The sequence below is a fragment of the Pteronotus mesoamericanus genome, unplaced genomic scaffold, assembly GCF_021234165.1.
Source record: "Pteronotus mesoamericanus isolate MK-2021 breed Mesoamerican mustached bat unplaced genomic scaffold, CSHL_Meso_final scaffold_36, whole genome shotgun sequence".
NCBI classification, from domain to species: Eukaryota; Metazoa; Chordata; class Mammalia; order Chiroptera; family Mormoopidae; genus Pteronotus; species Pteronotus mesoamericanus.
This window is the reverse complement of record NW_026555313.1, coordinates 8175989-8191785: the sequence shown is the minus strand read 5'-3', so window position 1 is coordinate 8191785 and position 15797 is coordinate 8175989. Positions and strand designations below refer to the sequence as shown.

The 15797-nt window shown below is 36.8% G+C and overlaps 1 protein-coding gene and 1 pseudogene across 1 annotated transcript in view; one reads left to right on the top strand and one right to left on the bottom strand.

The window, feature by feature from the left end:
* Nucleotides 1-2641: 2641 nt before the first annotated feature.
* LOC129086108 (midkine-like) lies at nucleotides 2642-3061 on the top strand (annotated as a pseudogene).
* Nucleotides 3062-3620: 559 nt separating this feature from the next.
* DYNC2H1 (dynein cytoplasmic 2 heavy chain 1) overlaps nucleotides 3621-15797 on the bottom strand; it is a 315287-nt gene continuing 303110 nt past the window's right edge. The window contains exon 90 of the mRNA XM_054592495.1: nucleotides 3621-3779. Within this exon, the coding sequence (XP_054448470.1) occupies nucleotides 3621-3779 (159 nt within the window). The remainder of the gene's footprint in view (nucleotides 3780-15797) is intronic.

The following is a 15797-nucleotide window of genomic DNA, read 5'->3' as shown; positions in this document are numbered from 1 at the left end:
AAACTGGGGTGGAAGAGAGGATTCCACACACTGTGGGCCAACAGAACCAGGAGGCATTCCCCTCTACCCTTCTGCAGGACTCATTCCTCAACCTTTTATCCCCATCCAGGAGGTGGGAAAAGCCCAAAAAGCTACAGAAGATGTAGTAGCTCCTGCCTCCATTGGAGAAATCCCTGTGGAGTCTGAAAGCTCAATAGCTTGTGTCAAGAATAGCTGAGTCCTTCACTATTGCCCGGATTTGGGCACAGATGCAATGTTGCTATTGTTTGAATTTGGAATTTTAATTCAAATCATCATTCAGCAATTTATTTTGTTTAGAAATCTTCACAAACCAGCTTTGTTTCTTACCTGCTACTTTCTTAAAATTCCAACTAATCCATACTTCTCATGACTTCCTGATTATAGTTCTTCCTCTTTTACCACCAAATCACCATCAGGACACAACCGGATGTTTTTGGTCCTCATGAATGTTTCCTGTACCAAAGTGGATGCTCAATGAAAGTTGGTGGAGTCAAAGTACGATACAACAATGTATAGGACATTTTCTTCCAACCAAGTTGGAGCTACAATGCATTTACCCGCCTATCTAAAACAACAAAAAATGAGCAAAATATACAAAATAGCAAAGATCCTGTAATTGCCCCATCTTACTGCCTTGAGAAAATTTCTAGACTGAAGCACAGAGAAAGAAAACCTATGCAGAGTTTGGCCAACTCTGAAGTTGCAGAATTGCTGCTCAGAGAGCAAGATAGTTAGCATTCTCAGTAAAGAGTACTAGAGAGAAAAGAGTTGCACAGAGAGAAAACTCCAGGGATCTGCAGAGAGTTGAGTACTCAGGTAAGTATTGAGCAGTTCATATGTATGAGGCAACTACTTGAAGCCATGGAAGAAAACACTTAAAATGATTAGAGGTAACAGTGCCTGATTCCACCAGCAAAACTAGAAAACTGGAAATTCACAGAGCACTTGGCAGAGTATACAGCATGTACTTGCTTCAGTTGTGGGGAGTAATTAGCCTTAGAGTGAGCAGTTCTGTGGTCTTAGGTAGCAAATGTTAAAAGCAAAATCTGAAAGCATCAAACTGTTTCCAAGTAACTTAACTGAATCCCAGAATGATATCTAAGAATATTTATATGCTTTACCCAGATTCATCTATTATTATTTTTGTCCTCCTTGCTTGCTTTATAAGCATAATATACATGTAACTCCTCCTGAATATCTGAAAATGTGTAGTGCACATGGCTCTTTACACCGAAGTAATCCAGTGTGTGCTTCCTAAGAAAGAAAACATTTTCTTACAAACCAACAGTGCAGTTACCAACTTCAGTATATTTAACATTAAAATAGGACTTTAATCTATTGTCTGTATTTTAGCTTTGTCAATTTACCTGCCCAGAAATGTCTTCTGCACATTTTTTCCCGCAACCCAGGGCGCAGAGCACATACTGCATTTACTCACTGCAGCTCCTTAGTGTCCTCTAATCTTGCACCATCTCCCGGCTTGTTTTGTCTTAAGTGATACTAAAAAATGAGCCCTGTATTTTTGAAGAATACAGTTCATAGGGCCATTTTTATAACCCCCTTTTTCCATGTGAAAAATTCTTGCCAGAGCTTATCTTTACTCAATCTTTGAAACTGTTTTTTACATCTGGTCAGTCAAGGCTGGAATCAAGCCATACATGCCAATGCTAGAGATACTGATAGGTACAGAGAAACTTTGGAACAGAAAGGTCTAGCAGTAAAGGGAGAGTGAAAGGAGGGTGTGACAAATTGAAGAGTAAGTTCTTTGAAAGCAGGTTACATACATACATATAGCCTTACATGTATATACAGTGTGTGTGTATATACACACACACACACAAGGTAGGCAAAAGTAGGTTTATAGCTGAGTATGAGTTTATTCTTATCATTATTTACTATTGTATTAGTTTCCATACAAATAACTGTAAACCTACTTTTGCCCCATCAAGTCCCCTTCAAGTAGGCACTTTGGGACCTCACACAGTTCTTCCCAGTTGCCATGAGCTGCCCCATCATATTTTCCTGAATTTCATCAAAAGCCTGAAATCTCCTTTGAAAGGTGGTTTTTAGATTTGGGAAAAAGCCAAAAGTCACAGGGCGCCAAATCTGGGTGGTAGGAGGGCTAAGTCACCTGGGTGATTTGAGATTTTGCCAAAAAATTCTGCATGAGATGTGATGCATGAGCAGGCGCATTGTCCTAATGAGGCTGCCAGTCACCAGTTGCCCATCGCTGCTGCCTTCTGAATCATCCGAAGTTTCCATGGAGGAATGTTCAAGCTTAACACAGAATTTGATGCAGGTTCGTTGCTCTACTCAGTGATTTCAAATGCCATGACCACACAGTACAGGTGCTCACTCAACGGCATCTACTGCCCCCACTGTGAAGTCATTATTGTTCATGCATGCGCCTTCCAGTCTACTCTCCTTGGCTACCAGGTTACATGATGTCACCCAAATGGTTCTCATTATATTAATTATGGCTGGACTTTTTCCAGACAGACCTCATTGTATACCACTTACATAAAAAGTGTATAGAAATGATGGAGCTAAAAAGCGGGTGCAGTGGTCTGAGCAGGGTGGCTCAGAGTGGGAGGGTGCGAAGCAGTGGGGCCACAGTGGGATGCAGCACCCAGGTTTCCTCCACTCGCCCTGTCCTCCCTGCTGGCACCTTTCTCCCAACTGGAGAAAAGGAAAGACAAAGTGAAGAAGGACACCTCACCCTGGGAGTAAGCGCACGGAGTGGACCCGCACCCTCAGCAGCAGGACTGCTGCAGAGCTCCAGCGAAGGCACCCGCGAAGCCAGGCCGCAGCGCAGCCTGTGCCGGGTGCCACGTAGCTGGAAGGAGTTGGGAGTCCACTGCAAGTACAGGTTTGGGAGCTGGGGATTGTGTGATGGGGTTTGGGTACCAAAAGCCACAGAGGCACCCTGACGAAGGTGCAGTATAATGCCCAGTGCCAGGGGACAACCTGTGTAACCAAGCCCTGCAACCCCAAGACAAAGACAAGAAAGGGAAGGGAAAGGGTTAGCAGCCAGTCCTGAATGCCAGAAAGCCCCTGGCCTGTCTTCCCACCCACAGGCCCAAGACAGAGCCCGCCATTCCTTCCGTTATTCTTCAGCTTCATCAGTCATGCCCTGCCTACCAACCTACCTACCTACCTACCTATCACCCAACCACCTGGAGCAGTGCCTAGCATCATGCAGTCAGTGCTATCTAAGCCTCAGTTATTAATAGTATATATTGGTCATATACAGTCCATTAGTTTTGAACAAAACTTTACAAAAGAAAGCTGTTTGACTAAACTGTGGTACTATGAAAACAACATGAATCTTTAACCCTTTAAATATAGAAGATCGTAAGACTATCATTTTTATTAAATAATTATGATGCAAATGTCACAGACATAACATTTATTAATGATTCCTTAGATATACTATTTTAAACATCATACCTAAAACACTACTGTGCTGTCATCACCCATTAAAAACCCAATGAGATCAATAACATAGGATAACTATATATTTTGAATTAACATTTCAAATGTAGATGTAACGTATTTTATTTAAAGCTTAAAAAATAAGTGTTTCTTTTTGCTAGATTCTACTGATTTTTCAGAAACAGAGCTGCTCCGCACTGGATCCACTGGTCTTGGTCACCTCCACATGGAACATCCATATTGGTCACCACACGGTCCCTTTCAGCACTTGAGTAAACAGGCAAAGATATGCACTCATCAGGGGAATATGGGCCATATGCTCCCTGTTAAAAGAAAAATAATTTTGTTTTAAAATATATATACTGTTTTGAAGCTGATCATTAGGTAACCAAAGAGACAAACATAGTATCCTCCCAAATAAGTTTTATTTAAAATTTTATTATGAAATGTTTTAAAATGAAGATTACCATAATAAATTCCCATCATTCTGCTGTCACACAGAAAATTTTATCTATAAATATATAAATGTATCTAGAAATGAAACAAAAATATCACAATTGTATCATAATATTTGAAAATATTAACAAGATATTTATTTCATTATCTCATAATTTTAAAAATTTAAAAAATATTTTATTAGAACCATTATTCAAATAAAGCCTGTACTAGCATTTTGTTGATTTTTTATTTTAAAATCATGTTTATTCTATTACAGTTGTCAAAATATTTCCCCCTTTACCCTCCTCCACCCATCCCACCCCACCCCCTCTCCCACAGTCAATTCCCACTCTGTTGTCCATGCCCACAGGTCATACATGTTCTTTGTCTAGTCCCTTCTCCTTTTTTCCACCTTTGTTCTCCTTCCCCATCTGCTCTGATCACTTTCAGCCTGCTCCATGTTTCCATGCCTGTGGTTTATTATGTTTGTTAGTTTATTTTGTTGAATGGATTCCACTTATAGATGAGATCATATGGTATTTGTCTTTCACCAACTGGCTTATTTCACTTAGCATAATATTCTCCAGTTCCATCCATGTAGTCGCAAAAGGTAGGAGTTCCTTCTTTCTTTCTTTTTTCTTTTTTTAAATGCAGATTGATTTTATTTATTTTTTTAAATGTCAAGATCCATTATAAAATATTAAAAAATTTAAATCCATTTTAAAGTCTCAGCAATTAAAACAACATGACACCAGCACAGAAATAATCAAGTAGATCAATGAAATGAGGATTGTAGAAACAAACATATATATCGGTCTAACAATGTAATGTATGATTAAATTGGTATTTCAATTCAATGGGGGAAATAAGGCTTATTCAACAAAGTGCATGGACCACTATTACTTGAAATAAAACAAATATAGAGTCCTATTTCACACATTATGCAAAAAATATTTGGGTGAGTTAAAAAACAGTATGTAAAATCTAAGGAGTTTTTGGAGAAAATACAAAATATTTTTCTTACCCTGAAGTAAAATATTCAAACCCAGAAGCTATAAAGTATAATATTGACAATATGACTATATTAAACATTTAAGGCTATATAGTAATATAAATATAAAAAAAGTAAAAGGACAAGTAATAGAATAGTAAAGTATTTGCAACACATCTAAAAAAGTGTTAATAGTATTTTTTTAGAGAAAAAAATTCTTTAATAAAAAAAATGGATAAAGAATACCAAAAAGTCAGTTAAAGCTTTTTAAAAATAGACATAATAGAAATAGGCAAGAAATATATAAAAACATGTTTAGTTTCAACAAATAATAAAGTAACAATTAAAATAGCATATCATTGTCACAATAAGATTAAGTATTAAAATTATTGGTAATATCAAGTATTGGTGACTAGGAAAGGAACTGGGTACTCATAGACTCTTTTTCTTCATCTTTTTAAAACAGTCCTTTCAGCATATCTTGCAATGATATTTGGTTGAGGTGTATTCTTTTTTTCCCCCCTTCTTTTGTTTGGGAAAGTCCCTGTTGCACTTTCCATTTTAATTGAGAGACTTACTGGGTAGAGCAGTCTTGGTAGCAGGCCTTTGCTTTTGTTTCATGATTTGGAATATTTCTTGCCATTCCCTTCTAGCTTTTAGTGTTTCTGTTGAGAAGTCAGCTTCAAGCTTTGCTGGGGCTCCCTTATATGTTACTACCTCTTTCCCCCTTGCTGCCTTTAGGATTCTCTGTTTGTCTTTGATATTTGCCATTTTAATGATGATGTGTCTTGGAGAGGACCTCATTCGGTTCCTCTTGAATGGGACCCTCTGTACATCCTGGACTTGTGTGAACCTTTTTCTCCTCCAATTAGGTAAGTTTAACATCATTACTTTTACAGACAGATTCTCTATCCCTTGCTCCTCTTCTCCTGCTGGTATCTCTATTATATGGATATTATTACATTTCAGGTTGTCCTGCTATTCCCTCAACACCTCTTCATTCTTTTTGAGATTTTTTTCATTTTCTTGCTCCTTCAAGGTGCTTTTTTGTACCTTACCCTCCAGCTCGCTGACTCGATCCTCTGCTTCATCTATCCTGCTTTTGATTCCTTCTACAGTGTTCTTCAATTTGGAAGGTGTATTCTTCATTTCCTCTTGTCTCTTATTGATAGTTTCTATGTCCTTTTCATGCTGATATAGTTTGCAGTAAGTTCCTTGTAGTTTACCTGTAGTTTTTTGTAGTTCTCTCTAAGCTCACTGAGCTCATTGAGCTTCCTTAGAACCATTGTTTTGAACTCAGTATCTGATAGTTTACTTGCCTCTATTTCGTTTAGTTCTCTTTCTGGGGATTCCTCCTTTCCCTTTGAGTGTGGGGAGGGGTATTTCTTTGTCTTCCCATTATTTATGAGACTCTTCTTTTTTGCTTCTGCTTCTTAAATTGACCTGTCTTGATTTCCTGTCTTTGTGGTATGAACTTCTATGGTAGGAGATTGCTGTTCTTTCTTTCTGGATCTGCCTCTGATGATGTCAGATATTGTCCCTGTCTGCCCTTAGGCAGTCTGTTGGAGACTTCCAGGAATCTCCTGTCTGTGGCTGTCTCCTTCAGCTGTTAATCTAGTCACTCTGCATTCAGCTGGCTGGCTTAGAGACACCACAGGGTGGGGCAGAGTCCCTCCTGAGTGTGGGGTTACTGGGTCCTCACACGCTGCTGCCGCTCAGAGAAGTGGTCTGCCTGAGCAAGATGGCTGCTGCTATATATGCGGGAGGAGTCAGCACTAGGATCCTGCCAGCCACTCTCTCTGTGCTCTCCCCAAAGTCTCTGTCTCCAGTCTCTCCTCAAGTGTCTCTAGACCACTCTGCACCCCCTTTTGCCAGGGATCTTTATCTGTGGCTGCCACTGCACTCAGCCGTCAGATTTTACCACTACTGGGCCAGAGCCAAGGTCCTCCTGGGGGCGGGGCTATTGGGTCCTCTCACTGTGTTGCCACTCAGGGGAGTGGTCTGCCTGAGCCTGATGGCTGCTGCCGTATGAGGGAAGAGTCAGCACTGGGATCTCACCGGCTACTCTCTCAGTTCTCTCCCCAAAGCCTCCTTCCCCGGTCTCTCCTCAGGCGTCTCTAGCCCACTGTATCCCTGCCTTTGCCTGAAACCAGGGTAAGTGGCTGCAAATAAAAATTTATGTGTGGCCCCTTAAATAGCTCTTTGTGTCTCCAGCCTGTTGTCTCTGGCAGAGAACAACTCTGATTCCTTTTATAGCTGGCTGTTATCTGTGTACATTTTGGGCTCTGGTGCTATAGGCTGGAGATCCCCGCTCATGGTTTAGACCCCGCTCTTCTCAGGTGGATCTAACTGGCTGTTTCAATAGTCTTCTGGTGCTGCCACCTGTGGGTGCCCTGCCCACCTCCTCGGGTCACTACCACACTCCTTATAGTTAGGTTGTGCTAAAGCTAATTCTTCTCTTTGTCCAAGGTTATAAAGCTGCTCTCTTGCTATTGTTCAGTTGCTCGTTCCAGGTGATTTCTCCACAATTTGGTTGTAATTCCAGATTGGTCCTGGGAGGAGGTCAGTGTGACTTACATTCACTCCACCGCCATCTTTATTTTCCTCTGTCTCCTATGTCTTCTGAATTTATAAGTTTTTCCTTCTTTTTTTCTTAGCAATTTTCAAAAAACTACCAAAGGGTTTCCCACATTCTGAATTTTATTGGCTACATTCCCATGGTATCATGTTCATCTATCCCCTGTATACTTATAAACTAGATATGGAAGGAAGCTCTGATTAAGATTCAATTTTTGGCAAAAGCACTGCATAGATGGTACTGTATACTTCCTCAAGAGGTTGTTGTCTCTCGTTTTATACATTAAGAGCTATGGTGATGATTATTACACTTAAGATTATAAAATGATAACTTAACTGTTTTTACTTTTTCATTTCCAGGGAGGAGTATATCTATGGAGAGAAACTTTTACTTATCAATTTTTTATTACCAAGATAATTCATAAAGTCTAGATAAATGCTATGTAATTTCCTTTTATTTAGTTATGTTTTCAAAATAATGGATTTATTCCTTAGTATACCCTAAGGGTGATCAATAATCCCCCCTTTTAACATATAATGAAATATGTTTAAATTTACATATTTCATGAGCTTCAACCCAGTGCAGGTATCATATTTTGTCATGTATAACATGCACATGTTTTAGTTCTACTCATGTATAATGTGCATCCTTATTTTCCCCTAAACAATTTGGGCACAGAAGTGTACATTATACATGGAAAAATATGCTATTATCTTACTGATGTTTAAATTGTCAAGTCTTTGTGGAGTGGAAACTCATAAGTTGTCTCCTGAGTTTTTTGATATGTTCCTGTCATCAATAGCTTCCTTGCTTTCCAGGATGTCAGTATGTTAAAAGCTCTTCTTGTGTATTTCCTAACCCAGAAATCAAATAGTCATACTCTGAAGTCCTTTGGTTCCTTTAATGACAAATGGTAGTAGAGATCATAATCTAGGTGCTAGAAATTATCTGTCACTCTCCTAGGATGGAACTGGTAAAGTTACCATAGATAGTGCAGTTGAAAAAAGGTTCTGGCATATGACTATTAGCACCTTAATACTGTTATTCTGTTACTTTTCAAAATGAAAGACAATAGCATTTATGGAAATAAATCATTTTCAGGCTCTGGAGTACTTGTCCAGGAGCACCTGACACTAAGTAAGTTACTCTCTGAGCATCAGGTTCCCTATTTCAAAAGATAAACAACACTCCTCCACCTAACAGGATGTCAATAGAATCTGTGATGTATTAAACAGCTCAAATATAATGTATTATTTATTCAACATCTCTCTCATTCTTTGGACTGCATGTATGAGGTCTGTCCAGAAAAAGTCCTGCCGTTGTTAATATAATGAGGATGGTCTGCATGACATCAACGTAACCTGGCCACCATGGAGAGTGAACTGGAATGTACATGTGTGAACAATGACAACTTCACTGTAATAGTCAGTGGGGGGTGGTAGATGCCACTGAGTGACTATGTATACTGTGGGGCTGTCGCATTCAAAGTGACAGAGTAGGGCAACAAATCTGCATCAAATTCTGCGTTAAGCTTGAACATTCCTCTGTGGAAACTATTCAGATGACTCAGAAGGCTGCACCTATAGGCAACTGGTGATTGGCAGCTTTATCATGACAACATGCCTCCACTCATGCATCACAGTGTGGCAAAGAGTTTTTTGTGAAACATCAAATTGCCCAGGTGATTCAGCCTCAAAAACCCAGATTTAGTGCCCTGTGACTTCTGGCTTTTCCCAAAATCCAAATCATCTTTGAAAGGGAAGAGATTTCAGACCATTGATGAAATTCAGGAAAATAAGATGGGACAGCTGATGGCAACTGGGAGAACTGTGTGAGGTCCCAAGGTACCTACATGAAGGGGGCTGAGGCATCATTGTCCTATGTACAATAATTCTTGTATCTTCTTCAATAAATGTCTCTATTTTTCATATTAAATAGCTGTATATCTTCTGGACAGACCTCATACGTACATGCCTTTTCCCTACTCCCTACTAATTTTCAAATCAACTAAAAAACCAAAACAAAAAACTTAGGCATCCACTATATGTCAGGAATAGTGCTAGAACAAAGAAATGAAGATAGAATGTTTTTAAATTTCCCGTAAAGGAAAACATTTTTTAAGTGTAAATGGGCGTTATATGACATTTCTATTGCCTTTTCAAATCCTTCTCTCCCTCTCTTAAATACTGTCTGACTCTTCTTCCTTGATATACATATCAGTTAAGTCCTTTAGACTATTTTTTCATTCCTAACATTCCTAAATCTTATTCTGATTTACATATAACAATATTCATCCTTTATGGAGAATCATTGCCCAAATACATAAAAACACCATTTGCCCTGTATCTAATTTTTCTTGACTTGTAATAAAGATTCTGTCAGTTATTTATCCCTCCTTTAACAGTATTTTATGTGTTGTGTGTCTAGACTTATAAAGGCTAAGCATTTCAGTGTATATTCAAGTAAAGAAAATAGTAAACTTTGAAGCTTAAAATTTATTTTAGGAAACTATTATAGTATATAATTTTTGGAAAAATGATTACTTTAGAAAACAAAATACTACCCTGGGATATGTTAACCTAACAAGAATTAATGGAGAGAACTCTGGTTAGACCTCAGAAAAGATACAGAATATGAAGTAAAGAGAATATTCAAACATTATTAGTCATTGTCTAATCTTTTACCTTTTCTCCAATTCTGCTTAAATGGCAAAGTTTTAGGATTCAGAAATTTCTGTAATTTTTGTAACTCCTTAGCAATTCCTAAAGTTAATAACCTAGTACAGGCTCTCTTTTGGTGTTGCCTTTAAATTCTTTAGCAAGCAGCAGATAAATATCATATATTTATTGGACTGAAATGATTTGAATCTATGAATGCCTAGTTATAATCCCAGGAAAGGTCTTAAATTATCTTTCTCTACCACCTGATATTTGCTTTGCTTCCCATAGCTTCTATGATCAAAAATAAAAATAGAAACAGTATATTGAAATGGTTTACAATGCTATTCCCTTCTATTCAGGAGATTTTATCTATATCTCTTCATTTTAATGCCAAGCAATTTTCCCTTTAAATTAGGAACTTAACAGTAATGCAAAATTGATTCTTTGCATCTTCAAACTCAATTTACTAGTTCTGTATATATTTCCAAATACTTCCAAATCTGCTTTGGTTATAGGTTTTTTGTATGTTTTGAAGTGATAGTACAAATATTTATATCAAGACCTATAATAGTGTTTTTAAAGTAAAATACTGGTTATTCCTTAAAATTTTGCTTGTCACTTCTCAAAATCCCTTAAATGTTACAATCTTCTGTAAAAAAAAAGTTAAACAACTTGCTCTTAGGTCACCAATAAATAAATTATCAAAGTAGTGAGCTAAGTACTTTGGCATTTTCACTGTTAGTACAATACCTCGTGCTGCTAGAACTTTCATGAATGTTGTTTAACTGAATTAAAATTGAATTCTTATGATACAAGTCCTTCTTTAATATGTTTATTGAAGATATTAGAGACAAAGCATAAGGCCCTGCTGAGCACTGAAATACTTGGATGAAACTAAAACTTTATTCATTAACAAAGACCTTAAGTATTCAATTAATGCAAAATAGGAAATATTCTAGTAAGAATTCATATATGACTTATAAACAAGTTAGTTTAATGTAAATAAAATATAATAATTAAAAATCTATATATTGTGATTTTCTGAAGTTGTTAACGTGTTTATATATCCTACTTTATTAAAATAGAAAGTGGTCTAGTTAGCTCAGTCAGTAATGAGGCTAAAATCTGAAATTGCATACTCATGCCCATAGGAAAGTAACTTAAAAGTACACATATACTACAAATAGCAGGCAAGAGGTTAATATTTGAAAGAAGGCAATTCATTTGACAAAAGTAAATGCTGATATTAAGTACCATTTAGCCAAAAAACAAAGAAAATAACAAAATAAAACAACAAAAACCAAACAAAAACATCCCCCTCCAAGAGAAAACAAAATTATCTAGGTTAATTATGTTAAATATTTTACCTCAATTACATTATAATAAAACTTTTACAAAGGCAAACCAAAATATATCTCTCATCAGTCTGTGCACAAAGTTGAACTAAATTTTAATGCATGCTTTCTGAATGTTTCTGAATCAAGTCAATGAAAAGCCCTTTTTTATAAAAGATGTTAGGAAATCAGAGCTTTCATCTACATAAAAATGGCATAATTTATTAATGCAATCTCAAAAAGATAAATATCTCAAAACAATTTTCCAACAATAAATATTTTGAGAATTGGTTCCATCAAGAATGTCTAACTACTCTTTAAAATGCATTTTGGTAGAAAAATATTTCCCTCGTGTTTTTCAATAACATGATGCTAACAATATTGCTCTCATAGGTCATTAAGGAAAAAATATTGTCATACAGAAAGGATATTAATTTAATCTTTATTTTTTAAACTAGAGTGCATATAAGGAAGAGCTTTCAGTATGTATCTTCTGATATACATGCTGATAATATATTAATATATGTAAAAGTGATGTAAATTTTGTTTGTGTGAGTGACTTATGGAATAATTTTATAGTAGTATTTTCCCTAGAAATTGTTTCTGAAATTGGATTGTCAATTGTAGTGCCTCCTGGAAGGTCTAGGCCAGTGGGATTCAGGCTGCCTGATGAACCCGAAATAGCGTTCTTCGTTGAAAAGATAGAACACATGCAAACTGATGTCCTGTGGATTGTAAAAAAGGGTCTCATCTCAGACTTCTTTACCACATGAAGCAGCATTTCCCAAACAGCATTATGTATCCCATTAGATCCAGATGAAGGGTGGGGTGTAGGTGCAAGAAAAAGTTGTTTTAGGTAATCTTTCAAACTTCTTGGAGTTTTTAATATTCTCAAATACAGCATGAATTTCCAAGGGCAGGGAGTCTCTGGTTACTGAAATTGTTTACTGAACAATTTTTCACAAAGAACCATTATGAAATAAGGTACAGAATACTTTTGGTAAATGCTTTGGAGAAAGTCAGTGCTTTTTTTTGGCGCCGCCCCAGGGAAACCTTCATTCAGACCTATGCTAATTTAACCGCCAACACTGAGCTGGAACTGGAACAACTTTAGAATCTGCATCATGAAAAATATATAAATAAATGAGTGTAAGTTTCCTTACCTTGGTGTAAATAGATAATGATAAATAGAAACACTTGGGAAATATTACTTTTAATTCTCCTTGTGAATTCATAATTCTAATTTTGTTAAGTGGCTAAGTACACTGTGTTTACAATAGAAGCAACGGTAGAGCTCCCCTCTCCCCCAGTGAAAGTCTTACAATTTGTTGCTCATATCCTTACTGTGTTATCACACATTACACCGATGTCAAAGAAGTTCTTCAATCTTAAATGTCCTTTAAAAAATGGAGGTGCTATTTACCTCATAAGAGTACTGTACAAATGACTGGGTTCTTGGGCATGTTTCTGCTGAAATCAGGACTATTAGGTATCAGATAATATTGTGGGAATAATTTGTAAAAAAACAAAACAAAACAAAACAAACAAACAAAACTTGCCTTCTGGCCTAAAAGGAATTAGTCACCGAGGTTCTGAACTACATTATTTCACCCAGGCTCATGAAAGGATTCTGTACTTTCTGCAATAAAGTAGCCATAGAATAAATGACAAAACTAATTATTTTTACTGCTGGCTTACATATATTGATGTTGATGCTTCCTTCTAGTTTATGCTGGTTCCTTTCCTCCCACTAAAAATGCATTAGAATGTTGATGTCCACCCCATCTTTTCTGTAAAACTTACTAAAAAATGGTTATGGCTGCCCTAAAACTGAGCAGAAGTTGGACAGTTTAATAGTTTGTACAGAGTTGGCAAACGTTTTTGTAAGGGATATAATAGTAAATATTTTAGGATTTGTGGGCTCTATTGTCATACTACTCAACTCTGCTGTTACTGTGTGAAGGCAGTTATAGACAATATCTACACAAATGGGAATGACTCTTTTCCAAACACAACTTTATTTATGGACACTGAAATCTGAATTTCATATAATTTTCATGTGTCGTAAAATATTATTCTTCTGAGTTTTTCAACTACTTTAAAATGTAAAAACCATTCACAGCTCACATGGTTATGGGCTCTACGGGTGGCACAAACGTAGCACCCTGGATTAGGCCTGTGGTCTGTAATTTTCCAAACTGTCATTTGTACTGTTAAGCTGGCTCAGTATTAGGCCTAACATATAAGAGCCATTAACTGAATTTGAATCTTAGTTGCCTATCTATTAATATGTTATCTTGGCCAAGTTATATAATCTTTTAAGCTTTGGTTTTCTTAGTTTAAAAATGGAAATGACAGTTCGTATTCAAAAATTTTTAGAAAACCTAAATATATTGTATTTTAAATATTCTGCACAGTGCTTGGCATATAATCAATACCAATAAATGCTAGTTACTGCACAAATGCTAGCACTATCATTGTGGGATCCATAACCAATCACTTAACTTACCTAATTCTCAGTTTCTTCATCAACAAAGCAGAGAGTAAACCTGCTTTACCAAACTCAAGGGATCACTGTGAAAAGCAAGTATAATTGTATTTCACCCTGTGCCAATCAAGCACCCTTTCACTGCTAGACTGATTTTCCAAAACTACAAGTCAGATCTTACCACACTCCTGTTCTAAATTCTTTATGGCTTCCTATTGAACATAAGATGTTGTAACTCCTTGGCATGGCCATGTGGCTTGTCATACTTGGTTCCTGGCCATCCTTTCTAACCATATCCCCTATCGCTATTCCACATGAACCATACACTTCCAGATGTACTAGCAGTTCTCAGAATAACCTAAGTTTTTTGATATTTCCATGCATTTAAATATGTTACCCCTCTATCTGGCATGACTTGCCCCTACCTTTTTTGAATTTGTCTTCTTTCTGAGGTCATCTGACCTTCCCCCGTGTGCTCATACATGATAAGAGTTGAAGCCTCTCTCATCTGCCAAAATACTTTATGTAAACCTCTATAAGTGTACATATAAAACTCTGAACTATAATTGTTTCTTTACTCGTTTGCTCCCCAACTCAACAGAAGAGTTGGATGTGTTAATCAATCACTCATTCAATCAATCAATACAGACACTTCAAAATGCATCTGGAGCTGCCATGCCAGAGGAACTGCCCCGCACATCTTATGTCTCCAGTCTTTGGGATGATAGGACAGGGAAAAATAATTTTTGGAATGGGCCCAGGGCAAAACTGTGTCCTAAGGAACCGTGTGGAAAGGTAACAAGGAAGCAGTTATTATTACTGGACTGAGCATTAAAAAACCCTGTTTATAATTAACATAATCTCCCTTCTATTGATATAATTGTACCCCTTCTCATAAATACCCCTTGTGCCTTTGTTTTCTAAACGAAACATTACTCAGGCTTCTGCCTGAATCAATGCTCCCCGAATAGCTATTCTCATTGATCTCAAATAAACACTTGTTCCCTCTCACTTTGAAAGGCCTTTTTACTTTTAGGTTAACAGATGGAAAAGATTTATCTCTGTAACCCCAGTATTCAGCAGAACATATGGTATATAGGAACCTAACAAATGTGGTAATAAAATTGGATAGAAATGATACATGAAGTAAAATACTGTGGAGGGATAAATTCCTACTTTTGCAATGTCATGTTGTTTTTTACACAATGTACTAACAGACTGGCTTTCCCCCTAACATCATTACATTCCTGATCTGCATTCAGTTTGTGGTCAGTTATGTGGGTATTGCTCCAGAACATTTTCTTCTGCATTTATGCCTACTCAGTTATTCTTCATGATCTATTTTTATTGCTGGGTTTCTCCTTAAGTAAACCAGTTTATACATATCCTAATTTTTCCCCCTCTATCAGGGTCATTATATGGCATTTAATATGGTTTTAATATGGTTAAACACTTCACATAATTTAGATTTACTTAAATTCCTCTGTTTCCATACACAATCTACAACCACTGGCAAATCCCAACCTTAACTCTTGTATATAACTTTCAATTTGGTTCACATACCTAATGTTTGTAATCTATAATTTACCAACCTTTTGAAAGAAATTTCTTAACGTGAAATAATAGCCAGATTGAAATAAAATAAAGATTATTTCAACTTCTCCCCTCTCTGATATGTCACTCTAATATTAGAGAAAATGAAGCTGATGTTGGAGGGAAAATGAGGGACTTCATGGATATGCACGCTCTTTTAGGTCAGAGGAAGCTCTCTGAGTAATGACTGCTGATTACTGATAGTTTTATCAGTCGTGTTTTTAACATTACTCTGATGTTTTTGATTTTTACTTTATAA